The sequence below is a fragment of the Anoplolepis gracilipes genome, chromosome 6, assembly GCF_047496725.1.
Source record: "Anoplolepis gracilipes chromosome 6, ASM4749672v1, whole genome shotgun sequence".
In the NCBI taxonomy this organism is placed as follows: Eukaryota; Metazoa; Arthropoda; class Insecta; order Hymenoptera; family Formicidae; genus Anoplolepis; species Anoplolepis gracilipes.
The window spans coordinates 7,789,111-7,805,742 of record NC_132975.1 but is presented as its reverse complement, the minus strand read 5'-3'; the positions used below and the strand labels follow the sequence as shown (position 1 = coordinate 7,805,742).

At 35.3% G+C, this 16,632-nt stretch overlaps 1 protein-coding gene across 16 annotated transcripts in view; it reads right to left on the bottom strand.

Annotated features, from left to right (window-relative positions):
* The window catches only part of Hr3 (nuclear hormone receptor 3 ROR-beta), a 190,000-nt gene that overhangs the window by 57,657 nt on the left and 115,711 nt on the right, over positions 1–16,632 (bottom strand). For 9 of the 16 annotated variants that reach the window (XR_012046930.1, XR_012046929.1, XM_072894693.1 and 6 more), the window contains one exon: positions 11,309–11,383. The exons of 3 other annotated variants lie outside the window; for them this stretch is intronic. Coding sequence is in view for 8 of the 13 variants with exons in the window: in XM_072894693.1 (XP_072750794.1) it covers positions 11,309–11,383 (75 nt within the window). In the remaining 5 variants the exon portion in view is untranslated. Of the gene's footprint in view, positions 1–1,311; positions 11,281–11,308; positions 11,384–12,594; positions 12,766–12,849; positions 13,533–16,632 lie in introns of those variants that run through there. 4 more of the 16 variants (XM_072894710.1, XM_072894713.1, XM_072894708.1 and 1 more) reach the window with 4 other exon arrangements.

Below are 16,632 nucleotides of genomic sequence, written 5' to 3'. Positions count from 1 at the left end.
ATATTTTTTAATATTGATTTTCATCTGATTTACAATAAAAATTAATTATTATATCACAAGAGTCTTAGTTCTTCGTATTGAGAAAGAAATACATGTATATTTGTATTGTCTCGCGAATACAAGATATCTCTAGAATGAGAACCTGCACTTTTCCGTTCGCCTGCGTGCAACACGCGCGCGCGCGTGATGCCCGTACACATACGTATAAGTGCATACAGTCGCGCGTTTGTATTGCCATGCGTGCGATGTAGGTATTACTTAATAATATTCATAACCGGGAGGTAAATGCTGGAGTGGGCGAGAAGACGAGAGGGAGAACGAGAAAGAGCGATAGAAGCAAAGAGAGGAGAGTCTGTTGAGAGAGAGAAAGAGTGGGACAAACATCGCGAAATCGCGGATGATCGAAGATGTAAGAAAATAAGAAAAACTTATAGAGGATCGATAATGTAAAAATGAAAAACACGTCATTAATATTCTACAACGCTAACAAGCTTTCTTGAGTGGAGTGAACTTTTTTGTAAAAGGCTCGTTAATCGAAGTTTATATGATATTATTATAAAGATACTGGGGAATAAATTATATTTTTTTACGATGTTACACGAGATTTCAAATCTCCCCGTGATAGAGAATTCAGTATTTTGAAACCGAGATTTTAACTGCATATTTTGTACTAACAAATATAACTGTCTTACTGTCAACACAATGCTTAATAGCGTTAATTTAATATTTATAGCGTTTATTCAGAGGTATTTAGCAAAATACGTAATGTATAAATATTTAGCAAAAATATATGAGATATTCAAACTATATATATATTTATAAAATAGAAAAATAATTTACGTAACTTAGTTAATTATTTAAATATAAAGATATATGCAAGAAGAAATTAATCTTACCATGCCAAAATAACATTAAAAAATTTATTCGAGTTTCGAGAATTGAGATTTCTAAATAATCCTAAAACGATTTTTCAATATAAATATTATTATACAAAGAAAAGAGTGCACAGTATAAGCCCTATTTGATGATATAAACTTTTCATTGATGAGAAAGCTAATGCACTCTCCAACCCTACCTCTGAGGATCTATTTCTACGTCGCTGTCTGGCACCGTTCTGACGCATTACTCCTCCCAAGAGAAATACCTCCTCCCTAGAGAGAGAGAGAGAAAGAGAGAGAGAAAGAGAGAGAGAGACAGAGAGACAGAGAGAGAGAGAGAGAGAAAAAGAGAGAGAGAAAGAGAAAGAGAGAGAGGGAGGGTGAATCCGCACGAAACGAGTCGAAGGGGTGCGTTTTATCCTGTGCGACCCACCACTGTGTCGACGTTCGTCGAACTGACAATGAGAACTGAATTCCGTAACGCGTCGCAGTAATAATAATCGTCGAGGACGCGCCTCGAGGTATCATAAAAGAATGCGAGACCAACCCCGAAGAAGTCGCGATGACACTTGCTCGCACTCGCTTCTCCCTCTCCTCCACGTTGGCGAACGCGTTCGCATCACTCACTTTCACTGACGCGCCGGCCGCTACTGTCCTTCCGCGCGCAAGGGGTGGTACCCCGGCGCCGGCACGAGAAAACGTCGATACTCCTCTTTTTCCCTCTCGTCGCGACACCGCCGGATTATAACGACGACGTGAACAACGACAATGTCCACGAACGCGCGATAAATAAAGACGACAACGACGATCACTCGGTCGATCGGTGACACTCCGATACTCCGTATTGTGTCCGTCCGGACGTGTACGATACGGGGCGTCGTCGACTGGCACACACGGGCGGACAGTCACGAGCAGTCCCACCGCATCCCGACTATCCGCGTGCAAGGGCCGCACGCGGGCCAGGCAGCCGCGAGGACGGGCCTCGGCTCGCCGCGTGCCATCGGTCCCTTACGCGGGGACGCGGTGGTAACTGCGGCGATCTTGGGCGACGCGCGGGAGTGTCGGAGGATCACCTCGAGATTGCGCTTTCTCGCGACTGTCGGCGTCGCCACGGTATGCTTCGCGAATGCCGGTTACTCCTTGACGAGGTGGATAGAGCGCCCGCGTTGGGGCCCTTCACTTCGCGGATCACTCCGAAACGGGCGCACGGTCGAGCGAAAAGGGCGTTCGCGCGTGATGGAAGGGACAGATTCTGAAGGAGAGATTCCGCGAGGCACTTGAAAGAAATATCACGAACTATGATCGAACCGATCCCTTTAACGGACACCGTGGCTGTCGCGCGACCGTGGCTCTGGGTTGACTGGTGCGCGTCGCGCAAGACCGGAGAGAGCCAGCCCCACCGTTTGCCCTCTCGCTCCCTCTCTCTCCTTCCCCTCCCTCCCTCTTTGCCAATGCTTCTCTGTCTGTCTTTCGCGTTTTGCGGGCCGGTTGAAGAGAGAGTGAGTGAGAGGAACGAAGAAAGCGTGAGCGCGATAGTAAGGAGGGCTAAGCGCGCAGGGCACAAAGTGGGAGACAGGCGTGAGGAAGGGTGGAAGGAATGCGGAGGGGATGCGAGGGAGGAGGAAAGAAGAGAAGGCGCGTCGCGAGTAAGGAAACTCTCATGACGGGAGGGAAGAATGAGGCAGAAGGGTGAGAACGGAACGGAAAGTGGTGGGTTCTCAGATAAGTCGAGACTGAAGAGATGCGAGAGGAAAAGGACGGTAGGGTTGCTGTAAACAGGATCACGTTGGGGTAGGTCTAAGCCGCGGCCCATGCTCCCTTCGATACTTTCTGGAGTCTTCCGCACGGACGCGGATGACGCTCTGATCGCGAGGTGTTAGCCCTTTCAATGTTAATGATCCTGATTATAAAGGGTGACTCTGCTACGACAGGATGTCCGTAGCTAAAATATGAGCTTTTGAAGTGATTTCAGCTTGAAAAGTTCTGATAAATACAATATGCTACATTACGTCGTTGTAACGTAATGACACGTAAAAACGAGAGTTGTTCTGATATTACTTTATAACTACTAATCTTATTTTCGCGATTGTGATAAGTTTCTATCTAATATTTTTCACACATTTACATAATTTTATATATGTCTTACACGTTCACGTGTTACTTATAAATTTGACAAGTATAATTGATAAAGAATTAAATAAAACTTTACTTAAATTTAGAAAAATTATTTGTATTAAACTATTAATTATAAGCAACCTTTGGAGGTGTATTAATACAATTATGTAATAGACAAATCTTTAAAATCATTAATAAAACCTCGTCTAAAGCACGTTTTTTCACTCGGTCGGCGTCCCGATTAAGTCAGCTTCGTCGCGCGCTAATAAATATAATAAAGAACGATTTCATCGTAAATGTAACACATATGCGTGACAAAGGGGTGGAAAGGGAAATATAGAGACAGGGAGGGAGTTATAAAAGCGTTTACTTTCTGTCTATGAGCAGCGAGGCCGGTTACAGGATGGCGCACGCACTCGCCGCGCCACAATCGATCTCAGAAGCGATCGATCGGTAGGGATGCCGCTGTCATCGTCGCCACGACAAGGTGTTATAGGTTTAACAGAAAGGCGTCGTCGTTCCTGTCATCGTCATTCGGATACTATCGTTAAGCCTAATCGTAAATCTTGATTTCATAATTTGAACAGCGAGATCCGAATTAATATTCGATTATTGAGAATAAAAGGCTGATAAGAATTTTCAAAAGCGATGATTTATGCGAGTAAAGATCATAAAATATGACGTGCTTAAACGTATCTTCATCTTGATTTTGAACAATGATTTACTTTTTCCAAAGCAGATTTTTATCGCGTGTCTCAATATTAAGTACATTTTTTGTTGTCATCTCATTGAGAGAAAGAGATGTATGTATATTACGTCTCACATAGAGTAACGATAAAAATTATATTTGAAGGTAATTATTTAAAATTATTTTTGCTTCAAGTTAAAATTCACAGTGGAGGGAAATGTTCAGGATAATTTCGTGATTTTTTAATAATAGTAAAAGAATTAAAATTGAATTAATAATTCTACTATTTAAATAAATATTTAAATACTGAATAAATTAAAATTAATGATATAATTAGAAAGATTGCTAGAAAACTTGACAGAAGCTTGACTTCATATTTTCAACGAGCTCTTGTTTATAATGTAATGAATTATGCGTTGAGATGTAAGAGGAGGTAGGAGAGACACGGTAAAAAATTTAATAGCGAGAGTCAAAACGTTTCCCAAGGCATAAATTGATAATGTAGATCTTAATGGCCCAAAGAAACCTAATGATGGAAGTAAATAAATTCTAACCATCATTTCATACAGAATTTCTCTTCTTTGATCTTGCTCCAGTTTTGTTACATATAAATTTCTTCCGTTCATCTTTTTCTTTTCAAAATAAAGAATTTATTGCTTATTTATTTTTCTTTTTTTATTACTGTAATAATTTTCTTATTAATTGATTACTGTAAAATAATTTTCTTACTTTCAAATTTACCTATATATTTTTGCATAATATTTTTAGCTTTATATTTTACCGTAAGTAAGTTAATGCATCATTTTTCTTTTCAAAGTAAACACTTTATTGCTTATTTATTTTTCTTTCTTGATTACTGTAGATAATTTCCTTATTTTCATATTTACTAACGTATTTTTGTATAACGTCTTTAGTTTTGTATTTTATCGCAAATAGTTAACACAACTTTATTAAGTATAATAGTTTAATTAAAAATTTTTACGTGATCACAGTAGCATTTTTTCGATGTAACAGTTCATCTTCATTCAATAATCGAAATACACATATAGAACGTATTCTCGGTTGTATAAAAGCGCCCGACACTCGATATTGCACCGTTAGGTCGTTCACTCCCTCCCACTCAAACTTATGTCGTTTCGCGCATTATTCCAGACGACGGATTCTTGGCAGGTACGTGGGAAGACGGCGGCGCGATCGAATCGATTGCCTCGAACGAAAGAGAAGAGATTCCCTATTATCTGACCCCTATTATCTGGCGAAAAAAATAAACCGGAATTCTTAAAATTCTGATATATGAAACCTATCCGGTGTTATGTTTGTGAATGCTATGCTTGTGAATCAAAAGTGCTATCGATTGTTCAGATTCGAACCGTTCAAATTTCAATATAGTGCACGTGTTTCAAAGTGCTCGGAAATATTTATGTAACAGATATGTACTCTCGTGAATGATGGAGACTTTAAATTGAATAAAATTTATTCAAATATAAGATATAAATGTTGATAGTTAAAGAATTATTTCTAAATTATTTGTATTTTTTTAGCTAAAATAGCTAAATAGTTTTATTATTTATTAAAATTTTTATGTACTTTTTTAAAAGAAAATTAATATTAAGGGACTATTGACACAAAATTCCGTTATTATAAGTTTTCTTTCAATATTTGATACATATTAATTCGTAAATTAAAGGATTGATATAATTTAAAAAATCAGATTAAATTAATTTATTATAACTGCAAGTTTAATCTGCGTAATATTTTGCGAAATATTAAAGAGATTGCGTCATTTTCGATTGAATGTTTCTTTCTCTGTATTCATTATGATGGTATGTAATAAAAAATATTAGTTAAAACATAGCTTTACAACTCATTAACATAAAATATGACAGACATCAGAAAGACATGTCTTGTCATTTTTCCATAAGCTCGGCCTCGGATTAAAAATCTCCAAAATGCACAAGTAAAAATGCGATAATGAAAAATGATATAACATAACATAATAGTACAATTATGTATTATTATAAAAATAAGACAATACTATTGTTATTGCGATTTTTCACCGTTCTACTGACCATATGGCAGTGGAATTGTATAGGTCTGGTAGAAGATTGTGACGTAATATTTTACTGGTTATCTCGTCTGTGATGGAAATGACAAATTACAGTTATTTACGCGCATCCACTGTCAATGACCCATGTGGCTTAAAACCGGACATAAAAGAGCGAACGGTCGAGGACATTGCGGTTTCGGTGTCGGAATTGGAAGTTTCATCAGTATTTCGTCTATCAACAAGAAATCCCGTTATCGTAAGTTGTTTCCTTTCAACATTTCACACGTGTTAATTCCTAAAATGTCAAGTTAAATGATTCAAGAGGCAGAGAACGCTAATCATTATTACTGTCATTAATATACTTATTGATATAGTAATTAAGAATTAATATTATTTATTATTATAATTGGATTTAATCATTATAAATAATTATTGTTGCAAAATTTGTAATTAAAAGAAAAAAAATAGATAAATTTATTATATAATATAATAATAATAAAATTATTACGTATGTAAAGTGGGCCCTTCATTATTAAAAATTTTAAAGCTTTAGTTATTAAGGATAATTGTTAAAAATTTTTGGAGACCATCAAAATTCTCCAAAAAACTAGATTTCCGACAAAAATGTTCACCCTAATAAGATCAATCAGAACTCTAATTATTTTAAAAAATTTTTCATAAAGGCCCAACTTCACTTACATAAAATTATTGATACTTTAAATAAAGTTCCAGAATTTTATTGTTTATAATAACAATAAAAATATAACGCAAAAAGATAAAAAGCGTTTATTTATGAAAACAAGTAAATTTTCCTAAGAATGTGTCACACCTTCTTAAACCACTTCCTCTTTCATTTGATACTGATTAAATTAATAAAGATATAAGACACTTTTATTAAATTCTTAGAAAGACAATCAACTATCATAGAGAAATATATTTTTAAAGTTAACAAAGTTTTATTTCATTGTCTATACGATCAATTCACGTATTACCAAAAACTATTTAAATTCTAAATTTTAAGTAAAATATGATTACAAGAGATCTCTTGAGATTAAAAGTCAGAAAATTGATTCGCTTAAGGCTTTCGACTTCGTATATTAATAACAATTTATATTTTCCATTGTGCATAAGCAACCTAGATATTACGACATAGCTTATGTTCTGCTTAGGGTAGCAACCCCCGGTATCGTTGCGACACCGATGTAAACATAATGCTACCGAGGCGCGACGTGACATGAGGGTGGCGGGATCTCGCGTTTCTCATCGCGATCGACATAGGAGAAGGGCGGGGGTGGCCGAGTGTTTTTTTTCGTTTCGTCTTTTCCCCATGCGAGAGGGAAGAAGGCGAGGCGAGGCAAGTCGGGGCGGCGGGATCGATAGTCATGTACGCGTTATACATATAAGTGCGATCGATGCGGGCCTAGGCACCACAAAGAGCGAAGGATGTGTATAGGTATGTAGGTAGGTAAGTAGGTAGGCAGGCAGATAGGTAGGCACAGTAGGTTGGTAGACCACGTTGAAAGCGCGCAGGGATGTACCGTTGGATTCGCGTTACCCGACACGGTGGCTATTGCGTGCCAACTTTTTGCGACGCCATTGTTATTCCCGCTGTTGTAAATCGCTGCCGAAAACCTTGTCGCGGAATCGCCGCGATGGCGCAATCGCGCCGTGAAAGTACTGCGAATTTGCGACGCGATGTTGCTGAAATAGAGCCGAAGAAAACTTTTCAGCACACGGTTGGGACCGGGCTATAACGTTTATATATATTGCCATTTATGTTAGTCACGTTTGTATATGTATGATATGCATGACAGATTTATTTAGATTCAAGTAAGTTTCTGAGAATTTATTATTATCAAAAACTTTTAAGTGGTTTAACAGATTGGTAGTAAATACTAAAATTAAATAAAAGAATATGTATAATATTTCATGGATGAAAAAATAAACTAACAAAAGTAGCTTGTTTTCTACTGTAATTAATAATTTAATAAAAAGTTGTGAAAAATTATAGTTTCAATTAAACGTTTAACATATCAATTTATCAAATTCATGAAACTAAAATTTTCATTTTCCCATATATTCTCGCTCTTTAATATATTACATTTTTCCTATATTTTCAGCATATAGTTAAAATTGAATTAGAATATATATATAGTCATTTATATTAGCCACGTTTGTACATATGTGACATGTATGACAGATTTATTTAGATTTTGAGGCAAGTTCTTGAAGATTATTTTAAAAATTACTAAAGCAGATGGCTTGGCAGTAAAGTTACATAAATAAATAACAAAATCAATACTTTTAAGAGAATATGAATAAACAATATTTTACAGATACTAAGAGAATAAAAAAACTTGTTTTGCATTGTAATTAATAATTTAATTAAAAATTTATATTTCTGAAATTACTCACTCTCCTCAATCGAACTTCTGCTATCATCAAACTTAATAACAACTCTTAAATACAGAAACTTACAATTAGAGAACGCCGCACATAAAATTTAATTGTAGAAAACATACAAACCCGTTTCGCGCGGATCGGCATTTACACAAGATATTTTCCGCGTCTACTCGCGAATTATTGGAGCGCAGTAACCATGCTCGTTGAAAAAGCCGTCATATCGTACTCGCGCACGAGTATCCCAAGGTCGAAAGTTTCCGAGCCGCAATTTTCTTCGACAAGCCAACTTTGTAGAGAACTGGCAAGCATGTTACAGCCAAAATCGACGCGCACGATTGTACTGTGGGGAGCTGCTTTCTCGTTCGGGTTCATTGCGCTCTTTCGGCGGGACCCGCAGCGTAGTAAATGTGCGCACAAGGAGTAAGGTGAAATTTCCAAACGCGGACCCTGTCGTAAATTACATTACGACAACGAGTCGTTTGACAAGCGGTCCCGACGAATACCGTTGCACGAACTGACAAAACGAGTCCGCCCGCCTCTCTCGGCGCAAAGTGAATTCGAAATATTGAAACCCTTCGTTTTTTTATGCACCTTTTTGCATTCGCCGTATCCGGTGAAATCGACAGATGATGGGTCACGGTACATCGGCAATTTTCTATTCTTTCTGCTTCTCGAAATCAAATGTTCGTGAGAAATTTTATTCCTTCACTGAATTACTTTCGAGAAAGTTTATAAAATTATTGTAAAAAGTTAACAGCGATCACTCTCATTATCTACTAATAATATTTAATCTGCAATTTTTGTTATTTTTCTTTTATAAAGTCGACTGCTACAAGATGGATTCAGTGCATCCTAACTTTTAATTCTCACTTCAACAGAGTGTTTTGATTCATATTAGGATAATTTCTAGCAGTATTCTCAGTCTTCTTTGCTAGTTTCGCAAATCGAGAAGGATCCATTTGCGACGAAAATGAGAAGGAAAAGATGAGAGAAAGATGGAGAAAAAGGGGATATATATTTAGACGAGCTGGACCGATGCCAAGCTCATCAACGAAAATGAAATCTGGGTCTTTCTCTCTCTCTCTCTCTCTCTCTTTTCTCCTTCTCACTCTTAAATACTGAAACGTCGACAATATATTCGCGATACACGCGTATGAAACTTTATCTCGTCGACCTGCCTTTGCATTCTGCGATCGAGGCGTATTAAAAAAAGATTCAAGTAAATTTCAAGATCCTTGGAAAGATTATGCGATCAAAAATCTTTGAAGTTAAGACTTAATATGTCCTATGGAGCACCTCATCGGTCGCATTAAGAATCTATCTATCTTTCGATAATAGATTTTTATGAAATTTAAATACTATTCGTTTTATATATTATATCTTAAAAAATTAATTAAAAAGTAATATTATGTCTTAAAAAAAACTATAATACAAAAGATAATAGAAGAAAGAGTGATAATGTAATATGATCATGTAACGAAAGATTTGTGCAAATGAACAATATATTGTGGACTTTTCTCATGTTATAACATCGAGAAAATACGAAAAGTCAATAAATCCTAATTTTTATATGACATATGTATAGTTATATAGAATTTATAAATTTGTGAAAAATTTTTTCACGTCACATAGTATAAATTATTTAGCAAATTTTTACCAATTCTACTAATAAAAAAGCAGTGCATATTTTATATGGCGCATTTTTAGATCAGCTGTACGCTTCTGGCAGTACAATTTACCAGACGAAAAAGTGAAATAGTGGTAAATATGATTTTTTAATAAATAATAGTTTACTATGCAAGCATAGCAATAAATATTCGGGTTGCGCGACATTTTAATCGCTCTTCATTATACTGTCGATGTACACCCGGGGCTTAGCTGGTGGCTATCTCGGTAGTGCAAATCCGGCTTTCGAAGAAGGCGCGAGAGCGCGCAAAGGTAGAGAAACGTCTGTCAAGCTAGTAGTCGAGCTTTCCCCGCCCGCGGCGCCAAAATCATTTCCGGGCCCGGGTCGGGGCCCGATCGTAACCCGCTCTCGGGTCCATTTTTGTCAGTCAGGCCCATCTCGCTCTCTCGTAGATTGCGTAACTCGCACGAAAAAAAAAAAGAAAAAAATGGGGCGTGCATTCTCATATATTCAAGATAATCAAAGAGAGAGATATAAGAATTTAAATAATTTTTACTTGCCTCTATAATTAATTTCTTACTTATAAAACATTTACTAATTGAGATTGTTACGTCAGCTGCGCTAATTATATTTTTCTTCAAAATATTGTGAAATGAATAATTTTTATTATGTAATTGTATATTTTTTAATATTAAAAAAATAATAAAAATAAGATATTTAAAAAATACACAAAAGTTTGAAATCATTTTAAAATGGCTCTTAAAAACTTCTCGTTAAAAAAGGGAGATAACAATATTATATTTAATATTAATTAAATTAAAATTTATTTTAATATATAAAGTAAACTCTTACAAAAAAGTACACGTAATATTTCTTTTGGAACTCGTTTCTTTTTGGGATCACGTCATAACACTCCAGAAATGATCGTACGCGATCGTAACAAGCGTAGAAAGTGACTAGACCAGTCAATGTCGAGCCGATACTTCGAGATCGCGCGATTCGAGCCGATTAACCGATATTTCTGTCAAGGCACATTTTACTTCGTCGCGATCCGCGAGTCGTTCGTTTTCACAACGCGATCCCATCTAGCATAAATCCATCTACAATTATTACGCAAATACTCGATAGCTCATTGACACGGCTGCATTTTATCATTCCTCGATCTATTTTCAAACGCCATCGGCTAAGCCGGCGGGTGTGCTTTGATTCACCGTGTGTGTGTGTACATGTATGTATGTACATTATACTTTAGCCTGTATCTTTCCTACCATAATACATTGCTTAACCCTTTCCGAGTCGCATACTAATGCGTTCTCCTATTTTAGGAATATTTTATCTAGCTATATGTGCGCTTGTTTATCGATAATTTAAATTTTTGATATTATTTTTTTTAACCATCTTTATAGATTCTTAAACTTGTTCATGTAATTACCATACAAAGTGGTTATAAAAATATAAAAATTGTTTATAAAATAATATCAAGAAAAGTTAAAATGCTTTACAGAGAGTTATTATATCTTATTTGTTCATATATATATGACTGTACTCACTGCAAAGTCTGGTCTCACTGGTCGCCAGATACATGGGTCGTATATATATATATACAATGAAAGTAATGGTCTTACCTGAAATAGAAAAAAACATATGTTAATATGGAATAAAAAGGTTTATTGCTTAATTATGAAAATTACTTTCCAATAAAAATTAATTTTGCTTAAAATTTTAGTAGAAAAGAGATAATTAATGAATCATGTATATAGATAATTATAAGATTTTTTTAGTTTACAATGTATAATATATATATATATTATTTGAATAACTACTTTTTGCATAATTACTTTTATTTGTGTGTGTGTGTGTGTGTAATAAAGGGCATTTTCCAGCAAGCGACACAGACAACATAGTGCATCATTCTGTCTTTATTATGCACAGAAGTTTCAAAAAAATGATGCACTGTGTTGCACTGTGTCTCCTGTGTCCCTTGGTGGAAAACTCATAAATTATGTAGAGATTATAATGTAACGCATATTTCTAGTATTTCCTCACATCGTTTTTAAGCTAGGCGAGATTTTATAAAGATTATCAAACTTCTAAACAGCGTAAAGTAATGTAAAGAGAAGCAACGTTGAGCTTACGTGCAGGAGCAAATTATAAGTTAGATTGATTCTTTCCAGAATTTAGATGACGTGTCAAAAGTATATGAATTGTAACGTACAATCGAACAATAAGTATTCACTGAAAATTTAGCAAATAATGCTCGTGTACAATTAATGATGCGCATCATGTCCGAACCGTTTGAAACTGCCGAAAGCGCCGGCACGCGCGAAGCCGATGATTTCCGAATATACCCGAACAATCATCGTATCATCGTACGTAAGCGGAGAAATGAGTGCAATGCGTTTGACGTTACTCGGTAACATTCGGCAGACTCGAATGAATCCGAGCGTGATTGACAGATAAAACATTTCAAATTTAAAATAGCAGAGAAACTCGTCTAAAATAAGTAGAAATCTATAAAACTGCAAAGCTCCAGTTATATGTCAAATAAAATATGCATGGCGTTTTTCTCTTTCTCATCCCGACCGTTTATTTAATTTAATCCAACACAATCAATTAATCAAGCGCGCTTTCAAATACCGTGCGACTTTCCAAAACTCGCCGGGAAATCTCGCCGCGTGTCTCGTCATCTCCCCGCGTGCGCGGAGAGCGATCATTGTCAGCGAGGAGAGCTGTCGTAATCGGAAGTTTCGTCTCGCAACCGACGTTCCGATTCGACGCACTCGCGGCGGTTGCCGTGTGAATCGGTGAGCGAAAACGTGTCCATTCGAACACTTACGTTTCTCTCCGTCAAGATCCATGTTTGTCGACGAAAATAAAACTAACCTCTTTCCTCTTCCTTCTCGTCTCGCCGTCTTAACGGTTGACTGAGGATACACAGCGCGAAATATTTATCCCCCGAGAATATCTGTCTTGCATCAACGTTTTACTTACAGCATTTCTTGAAAATCTGCATTATTAAAAGAAATGCGTGGCAATATTTATCGAGATTTTCGCACTTTACTTTCGTTGAGGTTTTATATCTAAATAATACCTTTCAGTCTGTATCAAAAAGACTGTTGTGAAAACGCGGCGATGAAGTGTAATAATATACGATAATCGATTCATCTTCATTCTTCTTGTCTCGTAAAGTTTTCCTTTCAGGTGATTTCCAGCGACTGCGATTGACCGCGTCCATGACTGCTTCGCCATCGTGTCGGTAACTACGAGAGTTGATGGTAAATTCGCGACGGTCGATACTACTATCTGGTAATCAAGTACGCTATCAGTCCGTTTGGGCGCTGCCGATCAAGTCGAATCGAATCGAGCCGAGCCGAGCCGAGTCAGGCCGAGCAGAGTCGAGCAAAGCCGAGCCGACCGGCCTTGCAAGGCTGCCGGTCATTGAACCTTTGGCCTACTGTCGTCGCGTGCGCCACGTAACACGTGAGTGTACACGTGAGTGGGGATAGGTGTCGAACGCTAGAGGAAGAAAAGGACGAGCAGTGAGAAGCCGCGCAGCGCGACGAGGTGCGGTGGGTGCATGATCTGTCACTTCGAGACATCCGTGAGAAGACTGAAGGACCACGCGTTCGCAATTTGGCAAAGACGAGTATTTTTTTATTCCTCGAACAATGCTTTTTCAACAGTATTCAAGTATTTAATACAAGGATGATCAAATTTATGATAAAAAATTCTAGAGTTCTTGACAGAGCAGTAAATTACCAAATAAGCATTAATTGAAAGAAACATTAATTAACTATTAATTAATTAATATAAATTAATAATGTTTTTTTTTCATGCATATTAATGTAACCCAGGTAATATAAAAGTAAAAAAATAAAGAAATATGTTATTAAATGGAATAAAAATTCGTGATATTTCCGAATTATTATGTGGCTCTGAAAAAAGTATAATATATTATCCATGTCTATCTCAATATTCGATAAAAAAATATAAGGAATGTTAATTATTAATTATATATAAAAGCTTTTGTTTTTTTTTTTTTTATTGAAAAAGTAGAAGTTTATATTTTTTATGGATTTTTATTTTTTAACTGTGTTAGCTGCAAGTTTAGAATAAATAATAAAAGACGTTATTCAAATAAAAATAACGAAATTATTATGTGGTTCTGAAAAAAATTGTAATACATTATCTTCTGTGTCTATCTCAATATTCGATAAAAAATTAAAAAATATAACGAATGTTAATTATTAATTATATAGGAGTTTTTGTTTTTTTTTTTTTTTTATTGGAAAAGTAGAAGTTTATATTTTTTATGGATTTTTATTTTTTAATTGTGTTAGCTACAAGTTTAGAATAAATAATAAAAAATGTTATTCAAATAAAAATACGAAATTATATTGTGGTATAATAAAAGATGCACCTTTTATACAAACGTGTCTAAAAAATAATCTTATTGTTAATACTAATTTCAAGCAAATTAAGAGGCCAAGAGCACTTCATGGTCGCATGCGATTTGCGCAATGCAGGGCTTCGCTGTCGAACATATACTATTACTGCATAAAGTCTTTGGATAAGCTCGTTATATACCGACGCAAATCTCCCGTGACAGACTAATACGTTAAATTGATACACGTGACTCTTGATTTAAAATAAATCTTTTGATATTATAGGAAAGATTGAAAATTCTTTTTATCATTTATGTCTAAATTTTATTATATAGCATAATTTAAATATGAGATTTTAAGACTGTGATTTCTAAGAAAATTAAAGTTTAAGCCTTGATTATATCTAAATTACACACTTTTTGCGTACTTTTAAATTAAAAATACTTTTTATTTTAAATGTTGCATTATTTTTTTTAACTAGAGAATAGTTCAAAATCAACTTTTTTCATGATTTCTAATATTCGTACACATTTCATTATTAGAAAAAAAAAATTCGAATATAAACACGGGCGCAAAATTTACGATTGAAAATCAAGAGCAAGAACAATGACTATTCTTTCGAGAATATCATTAACGTTGGCGGTAATTGAAACCAGCAATAATGACAAGAACTTGTCGTGCATTACTACTTTACCAAGTTTAAATCGCATCATTCCCATAATCAGTTACGTTAACGGAGCTGGTTGATTCAACGTAGTCGAGGCTAACAATAATAATAACAATAATAGTGATACCGTCGGGGAATGCACTGGGGAATTCTCCCGGACACGAACGGTAAAACGACAAGAAGGCTGACCTCCTAACCCTAAGACCCCGCGGGACACGAGCTTGCGCGCACGCGATCACGTTTTCTCGCAGCTCATCTTTTTCCGTTACGCGTAATTTTACGCGGCGCTCGCGCGCGCGTGCGACACGATCAAGACGGCGCTTTTAACGCGTGACAGTGGTTGCGCGAACCTTGTCGTGATTGTCGTAACTGTTGTCAGGAAAAATTACTTATACCGGATAACCGGTATTCACGCCTCTACCGGTGTAACGTCTTTTAAACTCGACGCGTCTTAGAACGTCGCGCAGACAAGCTTTCATTATAAGTGTCGTCTTAAAAGCAATCGTGACGTGATATTACCTCATCGCAAATCTCGATTAATTACACTTATTTTAATCGAACGACAGATTTGCCCGTCACTTTATAGTTTCTGATTACTGATTAAGCGAACGGTAATTTTCTTTACTTGCCGATCATTTACAGGTAATTGTGTCAGATGGATAACAATTATACACCGTTAAAGTGTTTCTTCCTGATCATTGACATGTTATTATTGGTCATATTCCTCCAACATGAGTTAATGTAATATTAACATTAATGTATTATATTAATGTATTTATTACATACGGGTTATCTGTTTTCCTTTAGATCATAACACCGGTTATAATATAGATGAAAAAAAGAAAAGCTACTGCTACATAAATGACGTTGGTGGAACTATCCCTATGTCGCATAAAATGTATATATTTACCGACCATTGACATATTGCTACGTCATATAAAATCAATGCGCTACCTATTGACGTATTCCTAATACATAAGAACTATAGATTAGCGATTGATGTAATGTTATAATATTTCTCGCCTGTGTTAGTCATTATTATTTTAATATCAACCTTATGACTGATCATTATTTATAAACATCCTACAGACAAGTAGCTAAGCAATCTGTAGACATAAAACGTAGCGGTAAATGTCATAAATTTAATGTTGTATTTCAAATAACGTTGTCAAGAAAGTGTTAATCATCTTCAAATATCTGACAGCCGGAAATTCGTTTACGTTGAGTCATATGCGTATTTCAGCATTTTAAATATGATTACGCATGACGTTTTCCATTATAATATTTTCAGAAAACTATGTATTCTGAAGTATTTTTTCTTCAAAATATTATATACGTAGATCTAATTAATATATAATAGTATATTTAGTATAGAAATATTATACAAGAAAAAGCATGTATTTATAATATATATTCATCTTTTGTTAATCATTAACGATGGAAAATATGAAAAAACATTGGATATAAAATTCTAATAATAGTTAAAAATAATTTAAAATATATGACAAATCAATAATTTGCACTCAGTCTCATATATATAGAATTTGCATATTTTATGTTTGCATTGTATTGTAATATAACTCGTTTTTTCAGAACAAATTTTAGGAGAGAAAGAGATCTTTTGTTTCTTTAACTTTTAAATGTTCGCACAAGAATTCACATTTATTTTATAACAATAGAAAGAAATAATTCATAGTTACTCTCTTTCTCTTATCTGTTGTAAAAATAACAATTTCGATTTATAAAAATAAATGTAGTCATTTATCCAATAAACTATATATCAGTTTATTTTTTTTACACAAGATTTAATTATTAATTTGTG